The 26,348-nt window shown below is 68.2% G+C and overlaps 5 protein-coding genes across 6 annotated transcripts; 4 read left to right on the top strand and 1 right to left on the bottom strand.

Annotated features, from left to right (window-relative positions):
* Positions 1–648: 648 nt before the first annotated feature.
* UFC1 (ubiquitin-fold modifier conjugating enzyme 1) lies at positions 649–1,905 on the top strand. Its single transcript, XM_064175803.1, has 6 exons — positions 649–796; positions 892–959; positions 1,093–1,156; positions 1,251–1,327; positions 1,450–1,540; positions 1,660–1,905. The coding sequence occupies exons 1-6, from the start codon at positions 674–676 to the stop codon at positions 1,729–1,731; spliced, it is 495 nt and encodes a 164-aa protein (XP_064031873.1). The 5' UTR covers positions 649–673; the 3' UTR covers positions 1,732–1,905.
* Positions 1,906–2,065: 160 nt separating this feature from the next.
* USP21 (ubiquitin specific peptidase 21) lies at positions 2,066–8,882 on the top strand. Its single transcript, XM_064175802.1, has 14 exons — positions 2,066–2,219; positions 2,913–2,998; positions 3,074–3,875; positions 4,863–4,922; positions 6,299–6,422; positions 6,521–6,632; positions 6,731–6,868; positions 7,454–7,518; positions 7,624–7,727; positions 7,817–7,903; positions 8,003–8,081; positions 8,213–8,320; positions 8,416–8,530; positions 8,641–8,882. Exons 3-14 carry the CDS (start codon positions 3,099–3,101, stop codon positions 8,729–8,731), a joined length of 1,860 nt encoding a protein of 619 aa, XP_064031872.1. The 5' UTR covers positions 2,066–2,219; positions 2,913–2,998; positions 3,074–3,098; the 3' UTR covers positions 8,732–8,882.
* Positions 8,883–9,647: 765 nt separating this feature from the next.
* PPOX (protoporphyrinogen oxidase) lies at positions 9,648–13,494 on the top strand. Of its 2 annotated transcripts, none has more exons than XM_064175794.1 (12): positions 9,648–9,883; positions 9,979–10,113; positions 10,516–10,631; positions 10,720–10,852; positions 11,461–11,605; positions 11,703–11,893; positions 12,294–12,354; positions 12,454–12,572; positions 12,656–12,769; positions 12,846–12,995; positions 13,069–13,111; positions 13,220–13,494. In XM_064175794.1, exons 1-12 carry the CDS (start codon positions 9,797–9,799, stop codon positions 13,354–13,356), a joined length of 1,431 nt encoding a protein of 476 aa, XP_064031864.1. In that variant the 5' UTR covers positions 9,648–9,796; the 3' UTR covers positions 13,357–13,494. The 2 variants fall into 2 exon arrangements, with proteins under 2 accessions (XP_064031864.1, XP_064031863.1); XM_064175793.1 differs by having other exon boundaries at positions 12,231–12,354.
* Positions 13,418–16,935, bottom strand: B4GALT3 (beta-1,4-galactosyltransferase 3). The gene is made up of 7 exons (XM_064175795.1): positions 16,666–16,935; positions 16,234–16,574; positions 15,687–15,922; positions 15,404–15,594; positions 15,189–15,311; positions 14,313–14,417; positions 13,418–14,223 (listed from the first exon to the last, which is right to left on the bottom strand). The coding sequence occupies exons 2-7, from the start codon at positions 16,487–16,489 to the stop codon at positions 13,743–13,745; spliced, it is 1,392 nt and encodes a 463-aa protein (XP_064031865.1). The 5' UTR covers positions 16,490–16,574; positions 16,666–16,935; the 3' UTR covers positions 13,418–13,742.
* A 5,253-nt stretch (positions 16,936–22,188) lies between these two features.
* On the top strand, positions 22,189–25,956 carry LOC135192709 (lens fiber membrane intrinsic protein-like). The gene is made up of 4 exons (XM_064176023.1): positions 22,189–22,420; positions 23,710–23,850; positions 24,436–24,570; positions 25,325–25,956. Exons 1-4 carry the CDS (start codon positions 22,192–22,194, stop codon positions 25,390–25,392), a joined length of 573 nt encoding a protein of 190 aa, XP_064032093.1. The 5' UTR covers positions 22,189–22,191; the 3' UTR covers positions 25,393–25,956.
* The last annotated feature ends 392 nt before the right edge of the window (positions 25,957–26,348 follow it).

Genomic DNA, 26,348 nt, shown 5'->3' with positions numbered 1-26,348 from the left:
CACTTCCAGTCCTTCTCCGACTTCGTGACCAAGGACTTGCCCCAGAAGCTGCAAGTGGAGGAGATGCGCAGCAAGGCCGAGTATGGAGGAGGAGGAGGGGGGCCAGAGGGTGCCCCTCGGCTACCCCTCGACCACCCCCTCACCCACTGCCTCTCCTCCCCCCCCCCCCCAGGACCTACGTGGACCGAGCCAGCAAGCAGCTGGCACCGATGGCCCAGGAGCTGCAGAGCAACATCCTTGGCATCTTCTCCTCCCTGCTCAAGCTGGGCAAAGGCGAGGAGCAGCCCTGAGGCGCCCCTGGTGGCCTCTCCCTCCCCCTCCTTTGGTGACAATAAAGACTCGGAGCCACCGCTGCGTCCTGGCGCTCTCTTTCGGCAGGGTTTATTGCGGTTCAGAGGGGGAGGATTAACTCCAGCGCAGCCCAAACCGCGACCGGGGGCGAGGGCAGCGGCTCCGGGCGGAGCGCGGAGGTGGCCGAGACCGAGCGGCGCTGCCAGCGCTAAAGATGGCGGCAGCGTCACGGCGTCACGTCCTCACCGTGCCCTTACCAAAGATGGCGGCGACGCCGCCACACCCTCCCCCTGCGTCAGTGCCCTTAAGCAAAGTGGCGACACAGGGCACTAGCGTCACTTCCGCCCCGAGCCAAGATGGCGCCGCTTCCGGCGGCGGGGCCATGGCGGACGAGGCGACGCGGCGGGCGGTGGCGGAGCTGCCGCTGCTGCGGACGGCGGCGGGGCCGCGGGACCGGGAGGGCTGGGCAGGGCGGCTGAAGGAGGAGTATCGAGCCCTCATCCAGGTTCGCCTGGGCCGGCCTCACCGAGGCGGGAAGCCCCGCTCCTTCGGCGGCCGCCTGGGTTCCCGGGCTCACTCGCTCCCGTTCCCCCCCCGCAGTACGTGGAGAACAACAAACGCGCCGACAACGACTGGTTTCGCCTGGAGTCCAACGCGGAGGGCACTCGGTGGGTGAGCAGGGCCGGGAGGGCACCGGAACGCAGCCTCCCCCTGATCCGGGACCGCTTCGCGTGGGGAAGCCCCGCGGGACGTGTCCCGGGGCTGAGCTGGGCCGGGGCCGGTCCCGCCGGTGTGTTGCAGGTGGTTCGGGAGGTGCTGGTACGTCCACGAGTTGCTCAAGTATGAATTTGCCATCGAGTTCGAGGTGACCGGGGCAGGACCGGGGGGCTCCTGGGGCCGTGGGAGGGGGGAGGAATCCTGGGGCTGCTGACCCCCACCGTGTGTGTCCCCTCCCCCAGATCCCGGTAACGTACCCGGCCACCGCCCCCGAGATCGCCATCCCCGAGCTGGACGGGAAGACAGCCAAAATGTACAGGTGGGGAGGAAGGTCTGGGGAGGGTTCTCGAGGCGCCTGCAGCTGCCCCTGCCCCTGAGAGGGAGGTTGCTGAGGGGGTCCTGGGGGCGCCCGGCAGGCTGACGGCTCCCCTGTCCCCGCAGGGGGGGCAAGATCTGCCTCAGCGACCACTTCAAGCCCTTGTGGGCCAGGAACGTCCCCAAATTCGGCTTGGCCCATCTGATGGCGCTGGGGGTGAGTTGGGGGTGACACCGGTGGGGCGAACGACACCACACCGCCCACGGACTGTGACGCCGAGAGGGTGTCCCCATGGGGGTTGTCCCCGTGGGGCTGCTCACTCCCTGTCCCCACAGCTGGGCCCCTGGCTGGCCGTGGAGATCCCCGACCTCGTCGCCAAAGGCATCGTCCAGCACAAGGAGAAGTGAGCCGCGGGAGAGGGCGAAACCGAGGCGGGGGAGGATGCGTTTGGGGGCGCTGCCCCCCCCCGCCCCATTCCTCCTCCCCGGGAGGTGTCGTCCCCTCGTGTGTCCCCTGTCCCCCCCCCCCCCTCCCTTCCTGTCGCTTTGCTGCTGCTGCTCCCCAATAAACTGTCCTGCCCGGGCCTTGCCCCTGCCTGCTGCTCGGGGGTGCGGGTGGTCGCGGCGGGGCGGGTTGGGGTCTGACCGCAGGAGCACCTCGGCGGCGGGCGCTGTGGCTTTAAGAAGGCGGCGTGCGGCGAGCGGCCCCTTTAAGAGCGGCGGGGAGCGGGAGGCGGACGCCGCGCGGTTGCCATGGCGACGCGGTGCGGGCAGGGGCGGGTCCTGCGCATGCGCAGTGCTCGCCGGGAAGCCGGCGGGGGCGGGGCTCGGCGGCAGGGAGGAGCAAAGATGGCGGCGGGCGGTGCGGGAGTCGTTGCCATGGCGGCCCGCGGCAGGTACCGGCAGGCGGCGGCGGCCCCGCGGGGGTGGCGGCGGGAGACGGGAGGGGTTCTGCGGGGTAGCGGAGTGTGTGTCCCCTTCCACGGGGCTCCCCGCTACCGGCTAGGGGGATAGGCCCCGGGGGATCGGTGCTCACGGTGACGGGGGGGAGGTGGGGGACGGGGACAGGGACCGGCAGGACAGGGCCCCCGGAGCGCGGCCGGGAGAGTTTGGGCGGGGGGGGGGGGGGAGGTGAAGGCTTTTGCCGGGGCTGCGGCCTGCCGCGCCGAGCCGTTCGTTCCGGCTGCAGCCTCCGCGGCCGCACCGCGGCCATCGGCCCCGCAGCGGGAGCGGCGCCCTGCCCCCTCCGGCGCTGCCCGCCGGAGCCAGAACCGGCCCCTGCGGCGTTCCGACCGCGCTCCGGGGACACCAGCACTGAGCGACGGCACCTGCTGCCCGGGGCCTGCACCCTCCCCCCAGCCCGGTGCCGCCGCCGCCCCCCTCCCCCCGGAGCGGGAGCCGGGAGATGGCTGCCGCCCGCCGTGAACAGTACCGCGGCGGAGCAGCCTGCACCGGATGGTGCTAAGCACCTCCGTGACTCCCTCACCGGCCTGGCAGCGCCGCACAGCCCAGCAGCTGGGCGAGGGGGAGGGCTGCGGCGTCCCCCCGGTCCCGTCCGGTGTCCCGGAGCATATCTGCTTGTGCCGCAGGGCCCCCGCCGACGGGACTCTGCGACCGGCCGCTCGCCGCGGGGGGCTGTGAACGGTGCTGGCGGGAGGCGGCACGGCGAAGAGAGGTGGGTGCGTGCCCCGGTGACCCCAGCACGCCAACCGGCTGGCAGCGGCATCAGCCCCGTCCCTCTCCCCCACAGGGCTCCCCTCTCGGCCGTCCCCACGATGCCCCAAGCCTCGGAGCACCGTGTCGGCCGGGCCCGGGACCACGCCGTCGTCACCTCCCAGCCTAAGGCCACCACCAAGCTGCTCAGCGGGCACCGTGCCCTGAGCCAGGAGCGCCATGCCGCCGCTCTGGCCTCCACCGCCAACGGCCTCTCCCCGGCACCCAAACTTCGCCTCCTGCCGCCCCGGCCCGGGCCTGTGGACGATCGCAGCAAGAAACTGGAGCTGGACCGGGGTCGGGCTTCCAAACGGGGCGAGGCTTTGCGCAGCTCGGCCTGCCGCCGGGGGCCCCTCAAGGCAGACCACGGGGTGCGGGTGCCCGGCTCACCGCAGGCGGGCATCGTGCCGGGCAGCGCCTCCTTCTCTCTGCCCGCCGGTGCCTCGCTGGCGGGGCGGGAGGCCGAGCGCCGGCGGAGCAACTTGGCCCGCTCCAAATCCATCAGCATCGGGGACCTGAGCCAGGGCGGCGGCGGCGGCGGCGGCGGCGGCGGGGGCCGTACCGAGGACGTGGCGGCGGTGCTGAGCCGGCTGGTGCTGAGGGACTGCGGGCACCAGCTGAGCGCCGGCTCCCTGGCGCTGCGGAGGAGCTCCTCGCTGCGGAGGGTCAGCGTCTCGCCGGGGCTGGACGGGAAGCCTGCGGCTCCGCTGCTCTCCGTCCGGCCCGAGGGCTGCCCCAGGACTTGCACTGCCCCCGACCTCCCTTACATCCCTGCGCCCGGCAGTCCCGCTCTGGGCAGAGCCCTGGCACCCGGCAGGACCGAGGAGAAAGCGGCAGCTGTAAGAGCCTCTGGGATTTGTCCTCCCGGTGGGATGTGCCCTGGCCCGCGGCAGTGCCCCAGTCACAGGGTGGCAGCTTTGCCCCCATCAGGGCCGGTGGTGCTGCTGGGGACAGGTGGTGGTGCCAGTCTCACCTCTCCCTACTCTGTTCCTCGTGGAGGGGATCCAGCTGTAAAAGGGTCGAGTCCCCTCGGCTCCGGGGGTGCTGGGGCTGTTGCTTCCGTGCCCGCTTCCGTGCCCACTTCCGTGCCCGCATCCGCCTTGTCCCTGCCGGGCAGCTGGGACCTGTCCTCCGCTCGCCCTGGGCCACGTGTCAGGATTAGGTGCTCTGAAATCCCTGTGCCCATGGGGGGACAGGAACAGGGCTTGGCTCCCCCATGATGCCATCCCTACCACTGGCACGGGGCTACCCCCAGTCCTGCTGAGGTGCCCAGCTCCCCGTGCCTCCCTCCTGCACCTCGGGGCAGAGGGCTGCCTTCGTCTCTGTGCCTTGCCCTTTGGGTGCCAAACGGTCCCCCCACGGTGGCACCTCCTGCTAATTAATCCCCCCCCCCACGCCGGAGATGAGCCTGCAGCAAGGAAGGCCCAGAATAGCCAGGGGGAAATCGGATCAGCTAATGAGCTGCGGCTTAGGGAGGCAGAGGGGGATCTGGCAGCGCTGCCGCCGGGAGCACGGCGCCGGTACCCATGCCGGGGCTGCAGGGTGCCACGCTGGTGGAGCTGCCGCGCAGGCTGCACCGCTCGCTGCTCACCCGGCGGGAGCTGCAGGGCCGCGGCGCCGCCGCCGACATCTCCGAGTCGGTGGTGCACACAGCAGTCATGGGGCTGCTGCTCGTCAGCGGCCAGGTGAAGCCCCACGCACGGCCCCTCCGCGGCGTGCCGCTGCCCCTTGGTCCGTCCGTGGGGAGAGCCTAGGGGGCGGCTGCAGGGGGTTTGATTTGCTGCCTGCGGGCGGGGGTCAGCGCTTGTCACTCTGTGTCCCCACAGACACACCACAGCTTGCTGCTGGGCTCGGGCCACGTCGGCCTCAGGAACCTGGGCAATACGGTGAGTGCCTGCGGCCGCCTGTCCCTGTGTGTCCCCCTGGTCACTGTGGCCTCTGAGCCCTCCTGTCGCTGCATTCCTGTGGCCCCCAAGCTCTCCTGTTCCTCCATCCTCCTGTCCCCTGCATCCTCCTGTCCCCTGCATCCTCCTGTCCCTGCATCCTGTCCCTATGTCCTCCAAACTGTTCTGTATCTGCACACTTCTATCCACATGTCCTCCAAGCCCTTCTGTCCCTGCACTCCATGTCCCTGCATCCTCCTGTCCCCTGCATCCTCCTGTCCCTGCATCCTGCCCCTATGTCCTCCAAACTGTTCTGTATCTGCACACTTCTATCCACATGTCCTCCAAACCCTCCTGTCCCTGCACTCCATGTCCCCTGCATCCTCCTGTCCCTGCATCCTGCCCCTATGTCCTCCAAACTGTTCTGTATCTGCACACTTCTATCCACATGTCCTCCAAGCCCTTCTGTCCCTGCACTCCATGTCCCCTGCACCCTCCTGTCCCTTGCATCCTCCTGTCCCTGCACCCTCCTGTCCCCTGCATCCTCCTGTCCCTGCATCCTCCTGTCCCCTGCATCCTCCTGTCCCCTGCATCCTCCTGTCCCCTGCATCCTCCTGTCCCTGCATCCTGCATCCTGCCCCTGTGTCCTCCAAACTGTCCTGTATCTGCACACTTCTATCCACATGTCCTCCAAACCCTTCTGTCCCTGCACTCCATGTCCCCTGCACCCTCCTGTCCCTGCATCCTGCTGCCCCTGCACCCTCCTGCCCCTGCACCCTCCTGCCCCTGCATCCTCCTGCCCCTGCACCCTCCTGCCCCTGCACCCTCCTGCCCCTGCATCCTCTTGCCCCTGCATCCTCTTGCCCCTGCATCCTCTTGCCCCTGCACCCTCCTGCCCCTGCACTCTCCTGCCCCTGCACCCTCCTGCCCCTGCACCCTCCTGCCCCTGCACCCTCCTGCCCCTGCACCTTCCTGACCCCTGCATCCTCCTGTCCCTGCATCCTGCCTCTATGTCCTCCAAACTGTTCTGTATCTGCACACTTCTATCCACATGTCCTCCAAACCCTCCTGTCCCTGCACTCCATGTCCCCTGAGCCCTCCCATTCCTCTCACCCGGGGGTGTCCAAGGGATCCATTGGGGTTTCAGTAGCTGTAACTTCCCTAAGGGAGCCCCCAGCCCCTCGGGGGGTGCCTGCGGCGCAGCAGACCGCGGGCAGGGGATGGCGTCCCCCCAGGGGTGTGACAGTGTCCCCCCAGGGGTGTGGCAGCGTCCCCCCAGGGGTGTGGCAGCGTTGCCCTAGGGGTGTGACAGTGTCCCCCCAGGGGTGTGGCAGCCTGCCCCCAGGGCTGTGACGGTGTCCCCGCGGCTCTCCCGGCAGTGCTTCATGAACGCTGTGCTGCAGTGCCTGAGCAGCACCAAGCCGCTGCGGGACTACTGCTTGCGCCGCGACTTCCAGCAGGAGCAGCCCCCCGGCCCCCGCGCCCCCCAGGAGCTCACCGAAGGTGGGATGGCTTCCCCCCGCCACCGCTGACCCTGCCCCCCAGCCCTTACATAACTGCCTGCTGCTGCTGACACCTGCCACGTCCCCTGTCCCCGGCAGCCTTCGCCGACGTCATCGCCGCTCTCTGGCACCCTGACTCCTCCGAGGCAGTCAACCCCGGGCGCTTCAAGGCTGTGTTCCAGAAGTATGTCCCCTCCTTCACCGGCTACAGGTGAGGCTTTGCCCCCCCACGCCACCCCCCTGCCCTAGAGGCACCCCGCGGTGGGGGCTGGGAGCACAACTGGATCCAACCGCCCCTGCCCTCTGCAGCCAGCAGGACGCCCAAGAGTTCCTCAAGTTCTTCATGGACCGACTGCATGTGGAGATCAACCGCAAGGGGCGCCGCACCCCCAGCATCCTGTCGGACACTCGCCGGAGCCCTGCGCTGGAGGACCCCGAGACGCTGAGGTGAGATGTGGAGGGGCTGGAAGGTGTCCTGAGAAGGGCACCAAGGCTGGGGACGGGCCTGGAGCACAGCCCTGTGAGGAGAGGGTGAGGGAGCTGGGGTGTGTGTGTGTGTGTGTGCAGCCTGGCACAGAGGAGGCTCAGGGCAGAGCTGATTGCTGTCTGCAGCTGCCTAAAGGGAGATTGTGGCCAGGTGGGGTTGGGCTCTGCTGCCAGGCAACCAACAGCAGAACAAGGGGACACAACCTCAAGCTCTGCCAGGGCAGGTTCAGGCTGGCTGTTAGGAGGGAGTCCTTGCCAGAGAGGGTGCTTGGCATTGGAATGGGCTGCCCAGGGAGGTGGTGGAGTGCCCATCCCTGGAGGTGTTGAAGCCAAGCCTGGGTAGGGCACTTAGTGCCATGGTCTGGTCGATTGGATAGGGCTGGGGAGAGATTGGAGTGGATGAGCTTGGAGCTGTCTGCCAACCTGCTTGATTCTATGACTCTGTGAGGGCATGAGGGTACCCTGGAGGGACACACACACACACCCCTCACACCTCACACACCCACCACACACACCCACAGCCTGACCCCCTGCCCCTGCCCGCAGCGATGACGAACGCGCCAACCAGATGTGGAAGCGATACCTGGAGAGGGAGGACAGCAAAATCGTGGGTGAGGGCTGCCAGCAGGGCTTGGGTCCCCCCACCCCCGACCCCCAAAGCCCCTCAGGGTGCCCTTTGCCAGCTGGCCTCACCCTACCTCCCTTCCCTGCCCCAGACCTCTTCGTGGGGCAGCTGAAGAGCTGCCTCAAGTGCCAGGCATGCGGCTACCGCTCTACCACCTTCGAGGTCTTCTGTGATCTCTCCCTGCCCATCCCAAAGGTAGGTACAGGTTGGAGCCCCCGACAGTCCCCCCCACCGACCCCCAGCCACCGCCCCCCATCCTCTGCCTGACCTCTGTCCTCCTGCAGAAGAGCTTTGCTGGTGGGAAGGTCTCGCTGCACGACTGCTTCAGCCTTTTCACCAAGGAGGAGGAGCTGGACTCAGAGAATGCCCCGGTAAGAGGCTGGGGCTGGTGCCTCGGCCACACCCCCGGTGCACCCCGCCCTGCCGGTGCAGTCGCCCTCTCACCGGTACCGTGCTGCCACCACCGGTAGGTCTGTGACAAGTGCCGGCAGCGGACGCGGAGCACGAAGAAGCTGACGATCCAGCGCTTCCCCCGCATCCTGGTGCTCCGTATCCTTTGGGGACCCGAGGGGTGGGGAGGCTGGAGACCCCTGGAGGTGCCAGTGCTAGCGGGGGGAGGGGGGGCGGCGGCGCTGTCCCACCAGCCTCTCGGAGCCGCCTTTCCCTTGACCCCTGCCCAGACCTGAACCGGTTCTCCACCACCCGCTACTCCATCAAGAAATGCTCCGTCTTCGTGGACTTCCCCCTGCAACAGCTGAACCTGCGGGAGTTCGCCAGCGAGAAGGCGGGTGAGCCGCGGCGGTGGGGGGGGGCCAGACACGGGAGGGCCGGGACAGGGCGGGCCACGGCGGGGGACAGCGCTGAGCCCTGCCCGCCCCCGCAGGCAGCCCTGTCTACAGCCTCTACGCTCTCTGCAACCACTCGGGCAGCGTCCACTACGGCCACTACACCGCCTTCTGCCGCGACCCCGCCGGCTGGCGCGTCTACAACGACTCCCGGTAGGTGTCCCCCCCACCCCTCCGTGTGCCCGGTGCCTCACGAGGCTCCGGCATCCCCCCCACCCTGGCTTGGCTTGGCTGGGTTGTGGGGCTGAGGGTGCTGCCCGCAGCGTCTCGCCCATCAGCGAGAACCAGGTGCCGTCCAGCGAGGGCTACGTCCTCTTCTACGAGCTGGAGGAGCCCCCCGGCCGCCGGCCATGAGCCCCTCTCCCGGACCCCCCACTGCAACTGGCGGGGGTGCCCCCTCCCCGAACCCCCTAGCGCGGGGTGAGGGCAGAGGGGGCTGGGGAGCGGGGTGTGGCTGTCGCCTGGGTGGGACTTTTGTCAATAAATTTACTAAAAAACCCGGAAAGGTGAAGTTTGGTGGCGGGAAAGGGAGCCCCACCCTTGGGCACGCCCACTGCAGCGGTGCCTCCTCCCTGAAGCCCGACCGCGGGGCGCTGGCGGAGGGCATGAGCGGGGCCTGCCGCCCACGTGGGGCGTTCGTGGCTAAGCTCACGAAAAACCCAAACCGGCGAAGTTTGGAGGTGCGAAAGGAGAGCCTGAGCCGGGGGCGGGGCAACGCCGGGGGCGGGGCAACGCCGGGGTGGGGCTAGCGCCGGGGGCGTGTTTTGATGTGGAGGTGAGATCCTGATTGGCTGCTGAGCACTGGAGGCGTGGCTCATGGTGGTAGGGGCGGGACTTCGCTTCCGAGTGGCGACGAGCGTGGCCGGCCCGGCCCTGCCCGGCCACCGTAGCGAGTTCGCAGTTCCCTGTCCATCAAGGGATAGAGCAACGCTATTGGCTCTACTCGCTTTTTAGCCCCGCCCTTCCCCTCCCCCTGCATCGCAGATGGGGGTGGGGCAAAAGTAACTGAGCGTGAGCTGGGGGCGTGGCCCACATCTGGAGGGGCGTGGCCAGGTGGTTATGGGCGGGGTTAGTGAGGGGCCGGGCTTCGCTCTCTTGCGGTGATGAACGTGGTCGGCCTGGCCCTGCCCAGCCGCCGTAGTGGGCGGTTCCGCCCGCCCGTCCATCACGCAGCAGCGCCACAACATTGGTTTGCCCCACCCTTAGCCCCGCCCCTTTTCCTTATTACCGGCGGGGAGAGGGCGTGGCCTGCGGAGCTCCGGGGGGGGCAGGAGCCGGAGCCGGAGCCGGAGCCGGAGCGAGCGTCCCGTGGGGTCCCGGGCGCGACCCGACCGAGTCGAGGAGCATCCCGGCGGTGCCCGTGCCCCGGCGCCTGGCACTGCCCCGCTCCTCGCTGTCCTGCTCCAGCCCCGGTCCCTCATGCCGCCGACCGTGGCCGTCGTCGGGGGCGGCATTAGCGGCTTGGCCGCTTGCTACTACCTGGCTCGCAGCCCCAACCCGCCCAAGGTGAGCACCGGGGCCGGGCTGTACCCCGAGATCCCCGGCCGCGGAGTCCTCCGGTGTTTCCCGGTGTCCCCGCGTTGATCCGCCGCTGTCTCTAGGTGCTGCTGCTGGAAGCCAGCGCCCGGCTCGGGGGGTGGCTGCAGAGCACCCGCACTGCCGAGGGCACCGTGTTCGAGCACGGGCCCAGGGGCATCCGACCCGGGGGGGCTGTGGGCGCCGACACTCTGCACATGGTAAGTGGGGGGGAAGGGGCTGGCGTCGGCATCGGGGGGCTCTGGGGCTCGGTTTGGGATGTTTCTTGGGCATTCTGCCTAGGTAAGGGGGGCTCGGTGGGTGCCGTGGTCTGGGTGGGTGCCGTGGTCTGGAGCCTTCTTGGGTCGGTCCAGGGTACTGGAGTCCGGGGAGGGGATCAATGGCTGCGGGTCCGGAGGCTCATCCTGGGGTGGTTGTTGGCGTCCCTGGAGGTCAGAGTGCACACAGGTCCTAGGGGGCCTGGGGGGGGTCCTGGGCTGGGTGCCCAGGGTGTCTCTGGATGAGTGGTGGAGGTGTGGGGGGTCCCTGCATGGGTGCCAGGGCGCTGTCCTGGAGCAGGTTCTGCTCTCTTGGCCGTGCCAGTCCTGCCCATGTCCCCACAGGTCTCCCAGCTTGGCCTGGAGGGTGACATCCTGCCTGTCCCCGGGGACCACCTGGCCTCTAGGAACCGCTTCCTCTACACCGGCGGAGCCCTGCACAAGCTGCCCTCGGGTCTAGGGTAGGTGCCAGGCCAGGTGCCAGGCCCAGCAGCAGCACCCCTTTGCCACCCATGGGTAACCCTCCCCTTGAGCCCTTGGTGTCCCCAGGGGCCTGCTGCAGCCTGTGCCACCCTTCTCACGGGCACTGATCTGGAGTGGGCTGCAGGACCTGCTGGCGCCAGCCGGGACGGAGCCGGATGAGAGCGTCCACAGCTTCGCTCAGCGCCGCTTTGGCAGGGAGGTGGGAGCCTGCCCGGGCTGATAGCCCCGGGGGCTTATCGGGGCTTGGCAGGGGAGGGTGGGGACCGTGGAATGCCAGAGCAGGGGCACCCAGGGCAGCCCACACGAGAGAACACAGCCTGGGGGGGTAGTGGAAGTCTCCTTCAGAGCCTCTCCGGGCAGCCTGCTCCAGGCTCCAGCACCCTCACGGCGCAGAAGTTTCTCCTCACCTTGAGGTTGAACCTCCGGGGGTGGGGGGGGTCCAGGTTGTGCCCTTTGTGCCTTGTCGTGTTGGTGGGCATCTCTGCATAGAGCCTGGCACCACCCTCCTGCCTCCTGACCCTTCAGCTAGCTGCAGACATTGCTCAGATGCCCTTCTGGGGCTGCTCCTCTGCAGGGGCTCAGCCTTCCCTCCTCACACAGCTGCCCCAAGCCCTTCATCATCCTCATCGCCTCCGCTGGACTCTTGCCAGCACTTCCCTGCTTCTCTTGATCTGAGGAGCCCAGACCTGACCCCGTGGCCTGGGCAGGGCAAGAGGGACAGCAAAACCTCCCCAGCCCTGCCAGGCTGCACCCCAGGGCACTTTCCACGCCCCCCGTCGCTGGCCTCACCCTGCCGTGTGCCCGCAGGTGGCAGACATCGCCGTGGACAGCCTGTGCCGGGGAGTGTTCGCCGGCGACTGCCGAGCGCTCAGCGTCCGCTGCTGCTTCCCTGCCCTCTTCCAGGCCGAGCGGCGGCGGCGCTCGGTGCTGCTGGGGCTGGCGCTGGGCTCCGGTGAGCGGGGGCGGACGGGGAAGGGGCGCGGCGGGGAGCGGGGGCGCGGCGGTGCCGCTGGCACTGCAGGAGGGCACAGTGAAGCTGTCGCCCGCAGGGGAGCAGCGCGGGGCCGAGTCCGAGCTGAGCCGGCGGGCACGGAGCGAGCGCTGGAGCCAGTGGTCGCTGCGAGGGGGCATGGAGAGCCTGGCACAGGCGCTGGGCACCTTCCTGCGGCAGAGCGGCGTGGAGCTCCGGTGCCAAGCGCCCCTGCGCCGCCTGCAGCGGCACCGTGACGGCCGCTGGCAGGTAACGGCTGCCAGGCTGCCTCACCTTCCCAGTGCCCACCTCGGGATGCCAGGGTCCCTTTCCCAGTGCTCCCCTCAGGGTGTTTAGTGCCCCCTGGGCAGCCAAGTCCCCTTCCTGGTGCCCCAAACGTAGGGTGCCTTAGTCCCTTTAAGTCTCCTTCCCAGTACCCTCCACGGGATGCCAGGATGCCCTTCCCAGTGATCCCCTCAGGATGCCAGGGTCCCAGTGCCCCCCTCAGGATGTCTGGGGCCCCTTCTCAGTGCCCCCTGGGCAGCCAAGCCCCCTTCCTGGTGCCCCCTGCCCAGAGTGCCTTAGTCCCCTTAAGTCTCCTTCCCAGTGCCCCCAGGATGCCAGGCTCTCCTTCCCAGTGCCACCACCACCATTGCTCTCCTTCCCCCAGCTCGCCCTGCCCGATGGCACCATCACAGCTGACCACGTGGTCAGTGCCCTCCCAGCTGCAGGTAGGGTTGGGGTCCCTGGCCCCATGGGTTCCCCTAGGGTGGGGAAGGGGCATGGGGGCTGCCATTGTACCCACCCCCTGATGTGCCCTCTCCTGCCAGCCCTGGCTGAGGTGCTCCCGCCCGAGGCCGAGCAGCTGGCACAGGAGCTGCGGCGCATCCCGGCCGTGCCAGTGGCCGTGGTGAACCTGCAGTACCAGGGGGTCACACTGCCAGTCACGGTGAGAGCAGCACCCACCAGCATCCCCCAGCAGCCAAGGGCATGCCTGGCATCCACAGGTGACCCCACCCTGCTCCTGCCCAGGGCTTTGGGCACTTGGTGCCCTCCTCAGAGGACGCCTCGCTCCTGGGCATCGTCTACGACTCGGTGGCCTTCCCCCAGCACAATGGCACCGCTGCCAGCTCGGTGCGGCTCACGGTGAGTGCTGGGCAGGGGGGGCACAGGGATGGTGTGGCAGAGGGCAGGGGCTCCCGATGCCAGTGCTGCTGTTTAGGTGATGCTGGGAGGAGCCTGGTTCCAGCAGAGCTTCGGTGACCCAGCATCGGTGGCACCAGCACTGCTCCTGCAGCGGGCACAGGCAGCCGTGAGGGAGCAGCTGGGCCTGGAGCCAGCCCCAACCCACTCCATCGTCAGGGTACAGCAGGTGGGTGATGGCACCACACAGCTGGAGGGTGCCAGGGTGGTGCCAGGGTGCTCACCAGCTGCTCCCTCCCCAGGCCTGCATCCCCCAGTACACTTTGGGCCACTGGCGGCGCACAGGTAAGAAGGAGCCAAGGCTTGGGGGAGGGGGGGGGGGAAGCCTGTGGTGCCCACAGAGGTGCCTGTGACCTCCACAGAGGTGCCCACAGCCCATCCCCGTGCCCACAGAGCGCATCAGGCAGTTCCTGGCAGAGCAGCAGCTGCCCCTCAGCCTCATCGGGGCCTCCTACGCCGGCGTCTCCGTCAACGACTGCATCGCCAGTGCCAAGGCAGCCGTGGGGCAGCTGCTGGGGGGGCTGTGCTGAGCCCTGCTGCCCGCCCCTGGCACCAGCAGCTCCTGGCACCAGCAGCTCTGTGGCACCAGGATAAAGTTGTTGTTTTTTTTTAATTGAAAAACCCTTAGAAAGGTCCAAGGAGCAGCTCATAAATAGAATAAATAACCACAGGCTGGCAGCGCTGCCCCTTGCCGCCCTCAGGCACCTGCCGCTCGAGGGCAGATGGCATCAGGCTCTCCCTGTGCCCCTTTCCTGGATGCCCCAGTGCCAGGCACTGGCCTCATGGCCAGCAGCTTCCTGGGCTCGCTGCCCCTTCCCCCTCGAGTCTCTCCAGCACAGCCACAGCCCTGCTGCGGGTCCCCTGCCAGCACCAGGCCACAGGGAGCAGTCTGTGCCAGGGCTGCAGTGCCAAGTAGCTACTGGGCACCTCGTGGTAGAGTCTGGTTGTCCCCGTGGGTGGGCACGGTTGCCTCCTGTGCTACAGCCACACTGGTGCTGCTCCCCGGCTGGGCGTCGGCCTCCCTGGCTGCCTCGGGGCTGCGCTGGGTGATCCCTGGAGCTGGCAGGGAGTCGGTGCCACTCTGGGTGCTGTTCCCTGCCGGGGGCCGTGGCAGGGCAGCCGTGGGCACACGGGGGAACAGGGCCAGCCCCATGTGCCCCCAGCCCGCGGCGTCGCGGGGCAGCTTGCGCAGCATCTCCTCGCGGAAGAGGCTGCTGCGGTCGCGCTGCCCCTCGTGGCCTGGCAGCGGTGCCCGGCGGGCGGCGCGGGGGTCGGTGCCAATGTCCACGGTGATGTTGGTGTAGAGTGGGTGCAGCTGCTTGGCCAGCAGCAGGTAGGTGAGGGAGTTCATCCCGTCCTGCGTCCACATGCGCTGCGTCCGGATCAGGAGGTCGAACCTGGCAGGGGCACCAGGTTGGGGCAGGGTCGCTGCCAGGCTCTTCGCCCACCCTCCGTGCCCCCCACCCTGGCACCCCCCTGCCCCGACCTGTGTGGGTTCTCCTCGTTGCCTTTGTCGCTCTTGTGCTTCACCATCTTGTAGTGCCCGATGGAGACCGGCGGCCGGGCGATCTTCATGCCAGCCAGGCGCACCCTAGGGCAGGCCGGGCCAGGCGTCACCCCCGGCTGCCAGGGCAAGGGGGGTGCCCACCTGGTCTGCCCCTGGGATGGCTGCCAGGGCAAGGGGAGCGCCCACCTGGTCTGCCCCTGGGATGGCTGCCAGGGCAAGGGGGGTGCCCACCTGGTCTGCCCCTGGGATGGCTGCCAGAGCAAGGGGGGCGCCCACCTGGTCTGCCCCTGGGGCAGCTGGGATGGCTGCCAGGGCAAGGGGGGTGCCCACCTGGTCTGCCCCTGGGATGGCTGCCAGAGCAAGGGGGGCGCCCACCTGGTCTGCCCCTGGGGCAGCTGGGATGACTGCCAGAGCAAGTGGGGTGCCCACCTGGTCTGCCCCAGGGATGGCTGCCAGGGCAAGGGGGGTGCCCACCTGGTCTGCCCCTGGGGCTGCTGCCAGAGCAAGGGGGGCGCCCACCTGGTCTGCCCCTGGGGCGGCTGCCAGAGCAAGGGGGGCGCCCACCTGGTCTGCCCCTGGGATGGCTGCCAGGGCAACGGGGGTGCCCACCTGGTCTGCCCCTGGGATGGCTGCCAGGGCAAGGGGAGCGCCCACCTGGTCTGCCCCTGGGATGGCTGCCAGAGCAAGGGGGGTGCCCACCTGGTCTGCCCCTGGGATGGCTGCCAGAGCAAGGGGGGCGCCCACCTGGTCTGCCCCTGGGGCAGCGGCCACTGTCCACCGGGGATGGGCAAGCAGCTGGTGCCACACCCACCACGGGACACATGACGAGAGCAGGAGGTGCCCACGGTGCCCTACCTGGTGGCAATGTCGTCGTCCTCACCGCCCCAGCCCCAGTACTCGTTGGGGAATCCATTGATCTTCATGTACTGGTCAGGGGTGAGGGCAGAGACCCCCCCAAAGTACTGCGGGTAGGGCAGGCTGCGGGGAGGGGACAGAAGCTCAGCCAGGGCTGGGTGCCCTTCGCTGCCACCTTGCCCCCCCACCGCTCTCCCCTGCCGCCCTCAGCCCACCTGTAGCCAAACTTGTTCATGGCGACCGAGACGTGTTTGGGGTTCCAGGGGTCGCAGGTGTAGAGGTTGTGGTCGTTCTCCGGGATCAGGTCCACGTCGTGGAGGAAGAGGCAGTCCCACTCCTCGTCCTTCAGGGCCTCCTTCACCCCCACGTTCAGCAGCTTGGCACGGTTGAAGGTGGAGTTGCCAGCCTGCGGTGAGACCCGGGGGTGGGAGCTGGCACCGCGTTGGCACCACCCCCACCCCCCCTCCCCGGACGGTGCCCACCCCCGCGGGGCCTCACCTGGTGGATGACATAGATGCCGTAGTGGAGCTGCTGGCGCTGCAGGAAGGGGTGCAGGTAGTAGAGGAGGTGGCCCAGGTGGGTCTCCCGGTTACGGTGCGGGATGATGACGGCGGTGCGGGAGCGGGACTCGCAGTGGGCAGGTCGGTACCGGCCGCCCTCCTGCACCGCCGGGTTCTTGGCTTGGATCTGCTCCAGCGTGGGCACCCGGCTGAAGGTCACCGTCAGCGGCCCCACTGCGCGGGGAGAGGGACGGGAGGCTGGCAAGGGAGGCGGTGCGGATCCCCGGGGCCGCTCCCCCCCTCCCCCGGACCCTGAACCGCAGGAGACCCCCCCCAGGGGTTGGGAGCTGCGGGGCCCGGTGCTAGCACTGAGTGGGTCGGGTCTCGCCGCCGGCGCGGCCGGTTCTGCCCGGAGGGGTCGGTTCCTCCCCGCCAGCTTCACTTCCCTGCCCCGACCCCCTCCGCTCCCGGGCGTCTGCGCTGCTGCCCCGCGGGCAGGCTCCGGTGTAACCGGTGCCCCGGCGGGCGGGCGGCTCCGTACTCACCGAGGAAGGGCGAACGCTCGGGGCAGAAGGGCAGCGGCTGCGCGGGGTCGGGGCGGACGGGCTGGCGGGGCAGCAGCCGGCTGAGGTTGGTGTAGACGTCGTGGGTCCGGGAGTAGTCGAAAACGGGGCCGGTGGCGCGGCCGAAGAGGGAGGTGAGGTTCCGGAAGCCGCCCAAGGAGAAGTAAGCGACGAAGGCGAACTGGCAGCCGACGAGCAGGGCCAGCGTGCAGGGCCGCTCCAGCAGCCGCCGCAGCATGGCGGGGCCCGGCCCGGAGCACCGGGAGCCCGGATCACCGGGGGCGGCTGGGGGCGGTGAGGGGGTCGGGCCGCATGGCGGGGCGCTGCGGGCAGGAGGGAAAGGTCAGGCCCCCCCGGGTGGGGCAGAGCTGCGGGGACGGTTCCCACCCTCTCCACGCGGACCCCCTCCGGTACCTGCGGGCGGCCAGAGCGCCTCAGCCCCTCCCGGCCGCCGCCGCCGCAGCCATCTTGGAGCGGAGAGACCGAGGGCGAGGGGCGGGGCGCGGAGGCGCGGGGCGGAGACTACCGACGTGGCAGGTGGCAAGGCCGGGAGCCGGGAGCCGGTCCCGCCGCCGCCGGTGGCTGCGGGCCGGGGGCAGGGTCATTCCCGTCCCGCCGCGGCGGCGCTCGGACGGCCGTGAGGGGTCCCGGAGGGGCGGGCGGTAGGACCCGGGGGAGCCCTCGCTGGAGGCAGGGGGCGTGTCCGCCGAGGGGGGCGTGTCCGCCGAGGGGGCGTGTCCGCCGAGGGGGCGTGTCCAGGGCACGCGCCGTCGCCCCAGCAACCGTGCATGCGGGCGCCGCCACTTCCGTGTTGTTGGTCCCGCCCCCCCACCGGCTGTACGTCACGGGGGGAACGCGCTCTGATTGGACGGAGTGGCAGGGGAGGCGGAAGTGGCGGGGCGGAGAGGGAGGGCGCTGCGGCGGGGTCGGGGCGGGGTCTGTGTGGGTCCGTCCGGGACCGTGCGGGGTCCACGCGGGGTCCGTGTGGCTCCGTGCGGGGTCCACGCGGGGTCCATGCGGCTCTGTGCGGGGTCCATGCGGAGTCCATGCAGAGTCCGTGCGGGGTCCGTCCGGGACCGTGCGGCTCCGTGCGGGGTCCATGCGGCTCCATGCGGGGTCCATGCGGAGTCCATGCAGAGTCCGTGCGGGGTCCGTCCGGGGTCCGTCCGGGTCCGTGCGGCTCCGTGCGGGGTCCATGCGGCTCCATGCGGGGTCCATGCGGAGTCCATGCAGAGTCCATGCAGGCTCCGTCCGGGTCCGTGTGGGTTCCGTGCGAGGTCTGTGTGGGTCCGTCCGGGTCCGTGCGGGGTCCGTGCGGGGTTTCGTGCTCGCCGCTCACCTCCCTCGGCATGGGCTACGCCGACTCAGTGCTGGGCCCCATCCTCTTTAACATCTTCACAGATGACCTGGATGAGGGCATGGAGTCAGTCAGCAGCAAGTGTGCAGATGACACCAAGCTGGGGGCAGATGTGGCTGGGTTGGAGGGCAGAAGGGCTCTGCAGCAGGACCTTGACCACCTGCACAGATGGGCAGAGTCCAAGGGGATGGCTTCAATAGCTCCAAGTGCAGGGTGCTGCACTTTGGCCACAGCAACCCCATGGAGAGATACAGGCTGGGGTCGGAGTGGCTGAGAGCAGCCAGACAGAGAGGGATCTGGGGGTGCTGATTGATACCCGCCTGAACATGAGCCAGCAGTGTGCCCAGGTGGCCAAGAGAGCCAGTGGCATCCTGGCCTGCATCAGGAATGGTGTGGCCAGCAGGAGCAGGGAGGTCATTCTGCCCCTGTACTCTGCACTGGTTAGACCTCACCTTGAGTGCTGTGTTCAGTTCTGGGCCCCCCAGTTTAGGAGGGACATTGAGATGCTTGAGCGTGTCCAGAGAAGGGCAACGAGGCTGGGGAGAGGCCTTGAGCACAGCCCTACGAGGAGAGGCTGAGGGAGCTGGGATTGGTTAGCCTGGAGAAGAGGAGGCTCAGGGCAGACCTCATTGCTGTCTGCAACTACCTGAGGGGAGGTTGTGGCCAGGAGGAGGTTGCTCTCTTCTCTCAGGTGGCCAGCACCAGAACAAGAGGACACAGCCTCAGGCTGTGCCAGGGGAGATTTAGGCTGGAGGTGAGGAGAAAGTTCTTCCCTGAGAGAGTCACTGGACACTGGAATGGGCTGCCCGGGGAGGTGGTGGAGTCGCCGTCCCTGGAGCTGTTCAAGGCAGGACTGGACGTGGCACTTGGTGCCATGGTCTGGCCTTGAGCTCTGTGCTAAAGGGTTGGACTTGATGATCTGTGAGGTCTCTTCCAGCCTTGGTGATACTGTGATACTGTGACACTGTGACGCTGTGACACTGACACTGTGACACTGTGACGCTGTGACACTGTGACGCTGTGACACTGTGATGCTGTGATGCTGTGACACTGTGACACTGTGACGCTGTGACGCTGTGACACTGTGACACTGACGCTGTGACACTGTGACACTGTGACACTGTGACTCCGCTCTGCCGGTTCCTGTCCCGCCGCAGCCTGTCCTGCGTGGCAGGGTCCCGGGCCCCGGCGGGGCTGGCGAGGGGAGCCCCTGGGCTGCTGAGCCGCTACAGTCCCGGTTCCGGGGTCCCATCCCCCCCCCGGTGCAGCCCTCCGTAGCTCTCGGTGCTCCTTGCGCTCTGCTGCCTTCGGCCCTGCCCTGCTGGGGCTGCTCTGCCGTGCCCGTGCCGTGTGCCAGCTCCCGCAGGGGCAGTGCCAGTCCTGACCTGGCTGCATCGTTCTGAGCGGCTCCAGGAACCTCACCCCCAGCGCCCCCATCCCTGTGCCCCCTGTGTGCCCCCCGTGTGCCCCCCTTGCCCTCAGCACCCCTATCATGGTGCCCCCCGTGTGCCCCCCTTGTCCTCAGTGCCCCTATCATGGTGCCCCCAGTGTGCCCTCCTTGCCCTCAGTGCCCCTATCATGGTGCCCCCCTTGCCCTCAGCGCCCCTATCATGGTGCCCCCCGTGTGCCCCCCTTGTCCTCAGCACCCCTATCATGGTGCCCCCAGTGTCCCCCCCTTGCCCTCAGCACCCCTATCATGGTGCCCCCAGTGTGCCCCCCTTGCCCTCAGCACCCCTATCATGGTGCCCCCCGTGTGCCCCCCCTTGTCCTCAGTGCCCCCACCTTGGTGCCCCCCGTGTGTCCTCCTGTCCTTAGTGCCCCCATCCCTGTGCCCCCAGTGTGCCCCCCTTGTCTTCAGTGCCCCCATCTTGGTGCCCCCAGTGTGCCCCTCTTGCCCTCAGCACCCCCATCTTGGTGCCCCCTGTGTGCCCCCCTTGTCCTCAGTGCCCCTATCATGGTGCCCCCAGTGTGCCCCCTTGTCCTCAGCACCCCTATCATGGTGCCCCCAGTGTGCCCCCCTTGTCCTCAGTGCCCCTATCATAGTGCCCCCAGTGTGCCCCCCTTGCCCTCAGCGCCCCTATCCTGGTGCCCCCAGTGTGCCCCCCTTGCCCTCAGCGCCCCCACCTTGGTGCCCCCCGTGTGTCCTCCTGTCCTTAGTGCCCCCATCTTGGTGCCCCCAGTGTCCCCCCCTTGTCCTCAGTGCCCCCATCTTGCTGCCCCCAGTGTGCCCCCCTTGCCCTCAGCACCCCTATTGTGGTGCCCACAGTGTGCCCCCCTTGCACTCAGTGCCCCCATCTTGGTGCCCCCAGTGTGCCCCCCTGTCCTCCATGTCCTTCGTGTCCTCTCCTCAGTGTCTCTGTCCCCTCCTGTCCCTCCCCCCCCCCCCCAAAGTGTCCCCCACGTCCCCACCCCGGACCGGTGCCATCCGCCGGCCGCAGAGGACCCAGGCTGGGACCTGGCCTCGCCGTGTGCCCCCCCCCAGCAGTGCCACCTCGGGGCCGAGCTTTTGTCGCGTCAGCAGGGGGGGGGTGGCAGCGCCCAGAGCCTTCCTCGCCTTTGTGTCTCCCACAATGGCACTGCCACGTGCCCGTCACGGTGGCATCCCCGGGGGGGCTGGGGGGGACACGGGGACAGAGGGGCAGAGGGGCATGGGGCACCCGGCTGGCGCGCGCTGAAGGTGGGTGAGTGCCCCGGGGGGGTGAGGACTGTCCCCAGTGTCCCCCGAGGTGTCCCCTGCAGGCTCCCCCCAAGTCCCCAGGGGTTGCCACCGCAGGGCACAGCCATGTCCCTGCCGAGATGCCACCCTGGCTTCCACCCACCGCCCCCGGAGATGTCCCCATGAGTGTCCCCCGCAGGTGCCACCCCCAGGTCCTCCCTGTCCCCGGCGATGTCCCCATGGGTGTCCCCTGCAGGTGCCACCCCCAGGTCCTCCCTGTCCCTGGAGATGTCCCCATGAGTGTCCCCTGCAGGTGCCACCCCCAGGTCCTCCCTGTCCCCGGCGATGTCCCCATGGGTGTCCCCTGCAGGTGCCACCCCCAGGTCCTCCCTGTCCCCAGCTATGTCCCCATGAGTGTCCCCTGCAGGTGCCACCCCCAGGTCCTCCCTGTCCCTGGAGATGTCCCCATGAGTGTCCCCTGCAGGTGCCACCCCCAGGTCCTCCCTGTCCCCAGCTATGTCCCCATGAGTGTCCCCTGCAGGTGCCACCCCCAGGTCCTTCCTCCCCCCGGCGATGTCCCCATGAGTGTCCCCCGCAGGTGCCACCCCCAGGTCCTTCCTCCCCCCGGAGATGTCCCCATGAGTGTCCCCTGCAGGTGCCACCCCCAGGTCCTCCCTGTCCCCGGCGATGTCCCCATGAGTGTCCCCTGCAGGTGCCACCCCCAGGTCCTTCCTCCCTGTCCCCGGCGATGTCCCCATGAGTGTCCCCTGCAGGTGCCACCCCCAGGTCCTCCCTGTCCCCGGAGATGTCCCCATGAGTGTCCCCTGCAGGTGCCACCCCCAGGTCCTCCCTTCCCCCGGAGATGTCCCCATGAGTGTCCCCTGCAGATGCCACCCCCAGGTCCTCCCTGTCCCCGGCGATGTCCCCATGAGTGTCCCCTGCAGATGCCACCCCCAGGTCCTCCCTGTCCCCCGGAGATGTCCCCATGAGTGTCCCCTGCAGGTGCCACCCCCAGGTCCTTCCTCCCCCCGGCGATGTCCCCATGAGTGTCCCCTGCAGGTGCCACCCTCAGGTCCTCCCTGTCCCCAGCGATGTCCCCATGAGTGTCCCCTGCAGGTGCCACCCCTGAGCCCTCCCTGTCCCCGGCGATGTCCCCATGAGTGTCCCCTGCAGGTGCCACCCCCTGGTCCTCCCTGTCCCCGGCGATGTCCCCATGAGTGTCCCCCGCAGGTGCCACCCCCAGGTCCTCCCTGTCCCCGGCGATGTCCCCATGAGTGTCCCCTGCAGATGCCACCCCCAGGTCCTCCCTGTCCCCGGCGATGTCCCCATGAGTGTCCCCTGCAGGTGCCACCCCCAGGTCCTTCCTCCCTGTCCCCAGCGATGTCCCCATGAGTGTCCCCTGCAGGTGCCACCCCCAGGTCCTCCCTGTCCCCGGCGATGTCCCCATGGCTGTCCCCTGCAGGTGCCACCCCTGAGCCCTCCCTGTCCCCGGCGATGTCCCCATGGCTGTCCCCTGCAGGTGCCACCCCCAGGTCCTCCCTGTCCCCAGCGATGTCCCCATGAGTGTCCCCTGCAGGTGCCACCCCCAGGTCCTTCCTCCCTGTCCCCAGAGATGTCCCCATGAGTGTCCCCTGCAGGTGCCACCCCCAGGTCCTCCCTGTCCCCCGGCGATGTCCCCATGAGTGTCCCCTGCAGGTGCCACCCCCAGGTCCTCCCTGTCCCCAGCGATGTCCCCATGAGTGTCCCCCGCAGGTGCCACCCCCAGGTCCTTCCTCCCTGTCCCCAGAGATGTCCCCATGAGTGTCCCCTGCAGGTGCCACCCCCAGGTCCTCCCTGTCCCCGGCGATGTCCCCATGAGTGTCCCCTGCAGGTGCCACCCTCAGGTCCTTCCTCTCCCCAGCGATGTCCCCAAGAGTGTCCCCTGGCCATGCCACCCTGGGTCTCCCTGGTGCCCCCACGGTGTGCCCATGTCCCCCTCCCGCAGGAGATGCCACCCAGCGGGGGGCTGCTGTGCGGGGCCACAGGCCTGGCACTGCTGCTGGCCGCCACTGCCACCCGCTCCTGGGTCCAGCGCCGGGCACCGGGGGGCACTGCCAGCCTCGGGCTGTGGCACGTGTGCCTAGGGGGGCAGTGCCACCCCCACCCTGGCACCCCAGGTACGCGCCAGGTGCCACCAGCTGGGACCAGTCTCTGCTGTGCTGAGCTGGGTCCGGTTTGGGCTGCTTGAACTGGGGTGGGCAGAGGCTCCCTGCTGGTTAAACTGGGGGGGTCCTGACTGGTTAAACTGGGGGGGGTCCCTGCTGGTTAAACTGGGGGGGTCCCTGCTGGTTAAACTGGGTGTCCTGACTGGTTAAACTGGGGGGGTCCCTGCTGGTTAAACTGGGGGGGGTCCTGACTGGTTAAACTGGGGGGGTCCCTGCTGGTTAAACTGGGGGGGTCCCTGCTGGTTAAACTGGGGGGTCCTGACTGGTTAAACTGGGGGGGGTCCTTGCTGGTTAAACTGGGGGTCCCTGCTGGTTAAACTGGGGGGTCCTGACTGGTTAAACTGGAGGGGTGTCTTTGCTGGTTAAACTGGGAGGGGTCCCTGCTGGTTAAACTGGGGGGGTCCCTGCTGGTTAAACTGGGAGGGTCCTGACTGGTTAAACTGGGGGGGGTCCCTGCTGGTTAAACTGGGGGGGTCCTGACTGGTTAAACTGGGGGGGGTCCCTGCTGGTTAAACTGGGGGGTCCTGACTGGTTAAACTGGGGGGGTCCCTGCTGGTTAAACTGGGGGGGTCCTGACTGGTTAAACTGGGGGGGGTCCCTGCTGGTTAAACTGGGGGGGTCCTGACTGGTTAAACTGGGGGGGGGTCCCTGCTGGTTAAACTGGGGGGGTCCTGACTGGTTAAACTGGGGGGGTTCCTGCTGACTGAGCTGGGGTTGAAGGGGGAGGGGACCCCTGCTAATCCTGAACTGTGTCTGGTCTGTACTGGTTAAACTGGGGGGGGGGGTCCTTGCTGGTTGATCTGGGGGGTCCTGATGGGTTAAACTGGGGGGTCCCTACTGGCTGAACTGGGGGGTCCTGATGGGTTAAACTGGGGGCTCCCTGCTGGCTGAACTGGGGGGTCCTTACTGGTTAAACTGGGGGGTCCCTACTGGCTAAACTGGGGGGTCCTGATGGGTTAAACTGGGGGCTCCCTGCTGGTTGAGCTGGGGGGTCCTGATGGGTTAAACTGGGGGGTCCTGATGGGTTAAACTGGGGGCTCCCTGCTGGCTGAACTGGGGGGTCCTGATGGGTTAAACTGGGGGGTCCCTGATGGTTGAGCTGGGGGGTCCTTACTGGTTAAACTGGGGGGTCCCTGCTGGCTGAACTGGGGGGGTCCCTGTGGGCAGCACTTGGGGTGCAGTGTCGCGGGGGTGCCCTGTGCCCCCCCAGTGCCCCCAGCGGCTGCCGCTGTGCCCCGCAGCGCTCTGGGAGGCCACTCGAGTGCTGCTGCTGCTGTCGCTGCTCGCCGCCGTCGCCGGCCTCGCCCTGGGCATCTCCATCCTGCTCGGCGGTGCCCGGCGGCTGCGTGCCCGCATGGCTGGTGCCACCCTGCTGCTGGCTGGTATGTGGGGACAGGCTGGGGGCAGGGAGGATGGGTTGGGGCACACGGGCATCGGGGAGTGTGCCAAGGGGGGGTGACTGCTGCACTCTGCTCTGTCCAGTCTCTGCTGTGCCAACCTCCACTGCACTGAGCTGTGCCCAGTCTCTGCTATGCCAGTCACCACTGCACTGAGCTGTGCCCAGTCTATGCTGTGCCAATCACCACTGCACTGAGCTGTGCCCAGTCTCTGCTATGCCAGTCACCACTGCCCTGAGCTGTGCCCAGTCTCATTAAACTGTGCCCACTTACCACTGCCCTGAGCTGTGCCCAGTCTCATTAAACTGTGCCCACTTACCACTGCCCAGAGCTGTGCCCAGTCTCTGCTATGCCAATCACCACTGCACTGAGCTGTGCCCAGTCTCATTGAACTGTGCCCACTTACCACTGCCCTGAGCTGTGCCCAGTCTCTGCTGTGCCCACTTACCACTGCCCTGAGCTGTGCCCAGTCTCATTGAACTGTGCCCACTTACCACTGCCCTGAGCTGTGCCCAGTCTCTGCTATGCCAGCCACCACTGCCCTGAGCTGTGCCTGGTCTCTGCCCACAGGTCTGCTGGCACTGATGGGGCTGGCAGTGTACACAGCTGGCACCCTGAGCCTCCTGGGGCCTGCCCAGCCTGCCTGGCGCTTCTCCTGGTCCTACATCCTGGGCTGGGTCTCTGTCATCCTCACCACCTCTGCAGGTATTGGCACCCACCAGGGCTGGGCACTGCTGTGCTGAGTTGTGCCAGGTCTCTGCAGGGCTGAACTGTGCCAGTCGCTGCTGCACCAAGTTGTGCCCAGTCCCACTGCACCCAGTTACTGTTGCACTGAGCTGTGCCCAGTCTCTGCTGTGCCAGTCACTGCTGGGCTGAGCTATGCCAGTCACTGCTGAGCTGAGCTGTGCCCAGTCTCTGCAGGACTGAGCTGTGCCAGTCACTGTTGGGCTGAGCTGTGCCCAGTGTAGGCAGGGCTGAGCTGTGCCAGTCACTGCTGGGCTGAGCTGTGCCCAGTGTAGGCAGGACTGAGCTGTGCCAGTCACTGCTGGGCTGAGCTGTGCCCAGTCTCTGCAGGACTGAGCTGTGCCAGTCACTGCTGGGCTGAGCTGTGCCCAGTCTCTGCAGGACTGAGCTGTGCCAGTCACTGTTGGGCTGAGCTGTGCCCAGTGTAGGCAGGACTGAGCTGTGCCAGTCACTGCTGGGCTGAGCTGTGCCCAGTCTCTGCAGGACTGAGCTGTGCCAGTCACTGCTGGGCTGAGCTGTGCCCAGTCTCTGCAGGACTGAGCTGTGCCAGTCACTGTTGGGCTGAGCTGTGCCAGTCACTGCTGCACTGAACTGTGCCTGGTCTCTGCAGGGCTAACCTGTGCCAGGCCGTGTGCCAGGGACGCTCCTGAGCTGGGGGGCAGCAGGGATGCCCCCCCCGAGCTCCCTCTGCCCACAGCCTCCTCTCTCCTCCCAGGGCTCTTCCACCTCTGTGCTGCTGCCAAGGACCCATCCCCAGAGAGCTCCGAAGTGGAGGGCACCTGAGGGGGGCACTGGGTGCTTGGAGGGGGGGCACAGCTGCCCCTCCCCGCCACGGGAGTCCAGTGGATGTTGCCCAGGGTGTGGGTCACTGCTGTGCCAAGTTGTGCCTTGTCGCTGCTGTGCCAAGTTATGCCAGTCTCTGCAGGGCTGAGTTGTGCCAGTCTCTGCTGCCCTGAGCTGTGCCCAGCCTCTGATGGGCTGAGTTGTGCCAGTCTCTGCTGCCCTGAGCTGTGCCCAGCCTATGCTGGGCTGAGTTGTGCCAGCCACTGCTGCCCTGAGCTGTGCCCAGTCTCTGCTGCCCTGAGCTGTGCCCAGTCTCTGCAGGGCTGAGCTGTGCCAGTCACTGCTGCCCTGAGCTGTGCCCAGCCTCTGCTGGGCTGAGCTGTGCCAGTCACTGCTGCCCTGAGCTGTGCCAGTCACTGCTGCCCTGAGCTGTGCCCAGTCCCTGCCATGCTGAGCTGTGCCAGCCACTGCTGCCCTGAGCTGTGCCCAGTCCCTGCCATGCTGAGCTGTGCCTGGTCACTCCCCCCCAGCTCTTGCTGTGCCAATAAAATGCCATGTGCCCCCCCCCGCCTGCTTTGGGTGCCTTCTATTGGGGGAAGTTGGTGCCAACCTGCAGGCCTCCTGCCCCCGGAGCTGGGCAGAAACTGGGGGGGGTGGGGGGCATGGGGGGCACTGGGGGGCACTGAGGGGGCACTGTGGGGGCACTGAGGGGGCACTGAGGGGTAGAGAATGAACAGGGAGGGACATGAGGGGCACTGGGGGGCACTGAGGGGGCACTGGGGGGGCACTGAGGGGGCACTGAGGGGTAGAGAATGAACGGGGAGGGACATGAGGGGCACTGGGGGGCACTGAGGGGGCACTGGGGGGTAGGGAATGAACGGGGAGGGACATGAGGGGCACTGGGGGGCACGGGGAGGCAGTGGGCATGAACTGGGTGAACTGGGAGAGAGCTGAGG

The sequence above is a fragment of the Pogoniulus pusillus genome, chromosome 43, assembly GCF_015220805.1.
Source record: "Pogoniulus pusillus isolate bPogPus1 chromosome 43, bPogPus1.pri, whole genome shotgun sequence".
Classification (NCBI taxonomy): Eukaryota; Metazoa; Chordata; class Aves; order Piciformes; family Lybiidae; genus Pogoniulus; species Pogoniulus pusillus.
Note: the sequence above shows the minus strand (reverse complement) of the source record. Positions and strands in the feature narration are given on the sequence as shown.

What these genes read in the sequence shown, in the direction of transcription:
- USP21 (XM_064175802.1), top strand. Translation starts at nt 3,099, where the DNA reads ATGCCCCAAGCCTCGGAGCACCGTGTCGGCCGGGCCCGGGACCACGCC. An exon ending in TCTCCCTGCCCATCCCAAAG is followed by an intron (nt 7,728 to 7,816) that starts GTAGGTACAGGT and finishes GTCCTCCTGCAG; the next exon opens with AAGAGCTTTGCTGGTGGGAA. An exon ending in CCCCCGCATCCTGGTGCTCC is followed by an intron (nt 8,082 to 8,212) that starts GTATCCTTTGGG and finishes ACCCCTGCCCAG; the next exon opens with ACCTGAACCGGTTCTCCACC.
- PPOX (XM_064175793.1), top strand. Translation starts at nt 9,797, where the DNA reads ATGCCGCCGACCGTGGCCGTCGTCGGGGGCGGCATTAGCGGCTTGGCC. An exon ending in ACCGTGACGGCCGCTGGCAG is followed by an intron (nt 11,894 to 12,230) that starts GTAACGGCTGCC and finishes TCTCCTTCCCAG; the next exon opens with TGCCCCCAGGATGCCAGGCT. An exon ending in GGGTCACACTGCCAGTCACG is followed by an intron (nt 12,573 to 12,655) that starts GTGAGAGCAGCA and finishes GCTCCTGCCCAG; the next exon opens with GGCTTTGGGCACTTGGTGCC.
- UFC1 (XM_064175803.1), top strand. Translation starts at nt 674, where the DNA reads ATGGCGGACGAGGCGACGCGGCGGGCGGTGGCGGAGCTGCCGCTGCTG. An exon ending in AGTATCGAGCCCTCATCCAG is followed by an intron (nt 797 to 891) that starts GTTCGCCTGGGC and finishes CCCCCCCCGCAG; the next exon opens with TACGTGGAGAACAACAAACG. An exon ending in CCCATCTGATGGCGCTGGGG is followed by an intron (nt 1,541 to 1,659) that starts GTGAGTTGGGGG and finishes CTGTCCCCACAG; the next exon opens with CTGGGCCCCTGGCTGGCCGT.
- B4GALT3 (XM_064175795.1), bottom strand. Translation starts at nt 16,489, where the DNA reads ATGCTGCGGCGGCTGCTGGAGCGGCCCTGCACGCTGGCCCTGCTCGTC. An exon ending in CGAGCGTTCGCCCTTCCTCG is followed by an intron (nt 15,923 to 16,233) that starts GTGAGTACGGAG and finishes CTCCCCGCGCAG; the next exon opens with TGGGGCCGCTGACGGTGACC. An exon ending in AACGAGGAGAACCCACACAG is followed by an intron (nt 14,224 to 14,312) that starts GTCGGGGCAGGG and finishes TGCCCCTGCCAG; the next exon opens with GTTCGACCTCCTGATCCGGA.
- LOC135192709 (XM_064176023.1), top strand. Translation starts at nt 22,192, where the DNA reads ATGCCACCCTGGGTCTCCCTGGTGCCCCCACGGTGTGCCCATGTCCCC. An exon ending in TGCCACCCTGCTGCTGGCTG is followed by an intron (nt 23,851 to 24,435) that starts GTATGTGGGGAC and finishes CTCTGCCCACAG; the next exon opens with GTCTGCTGGCACTGATGGGG. An exon ending in CATCCTCACCACCTCTGCAG is followed by an intron (nt 24,571 to 25,324) that starts GTATTGGCACCC and finishes CTCTCCTCCCAG; the next exon opens with GGCTCTTCCACCTCTGTGCT.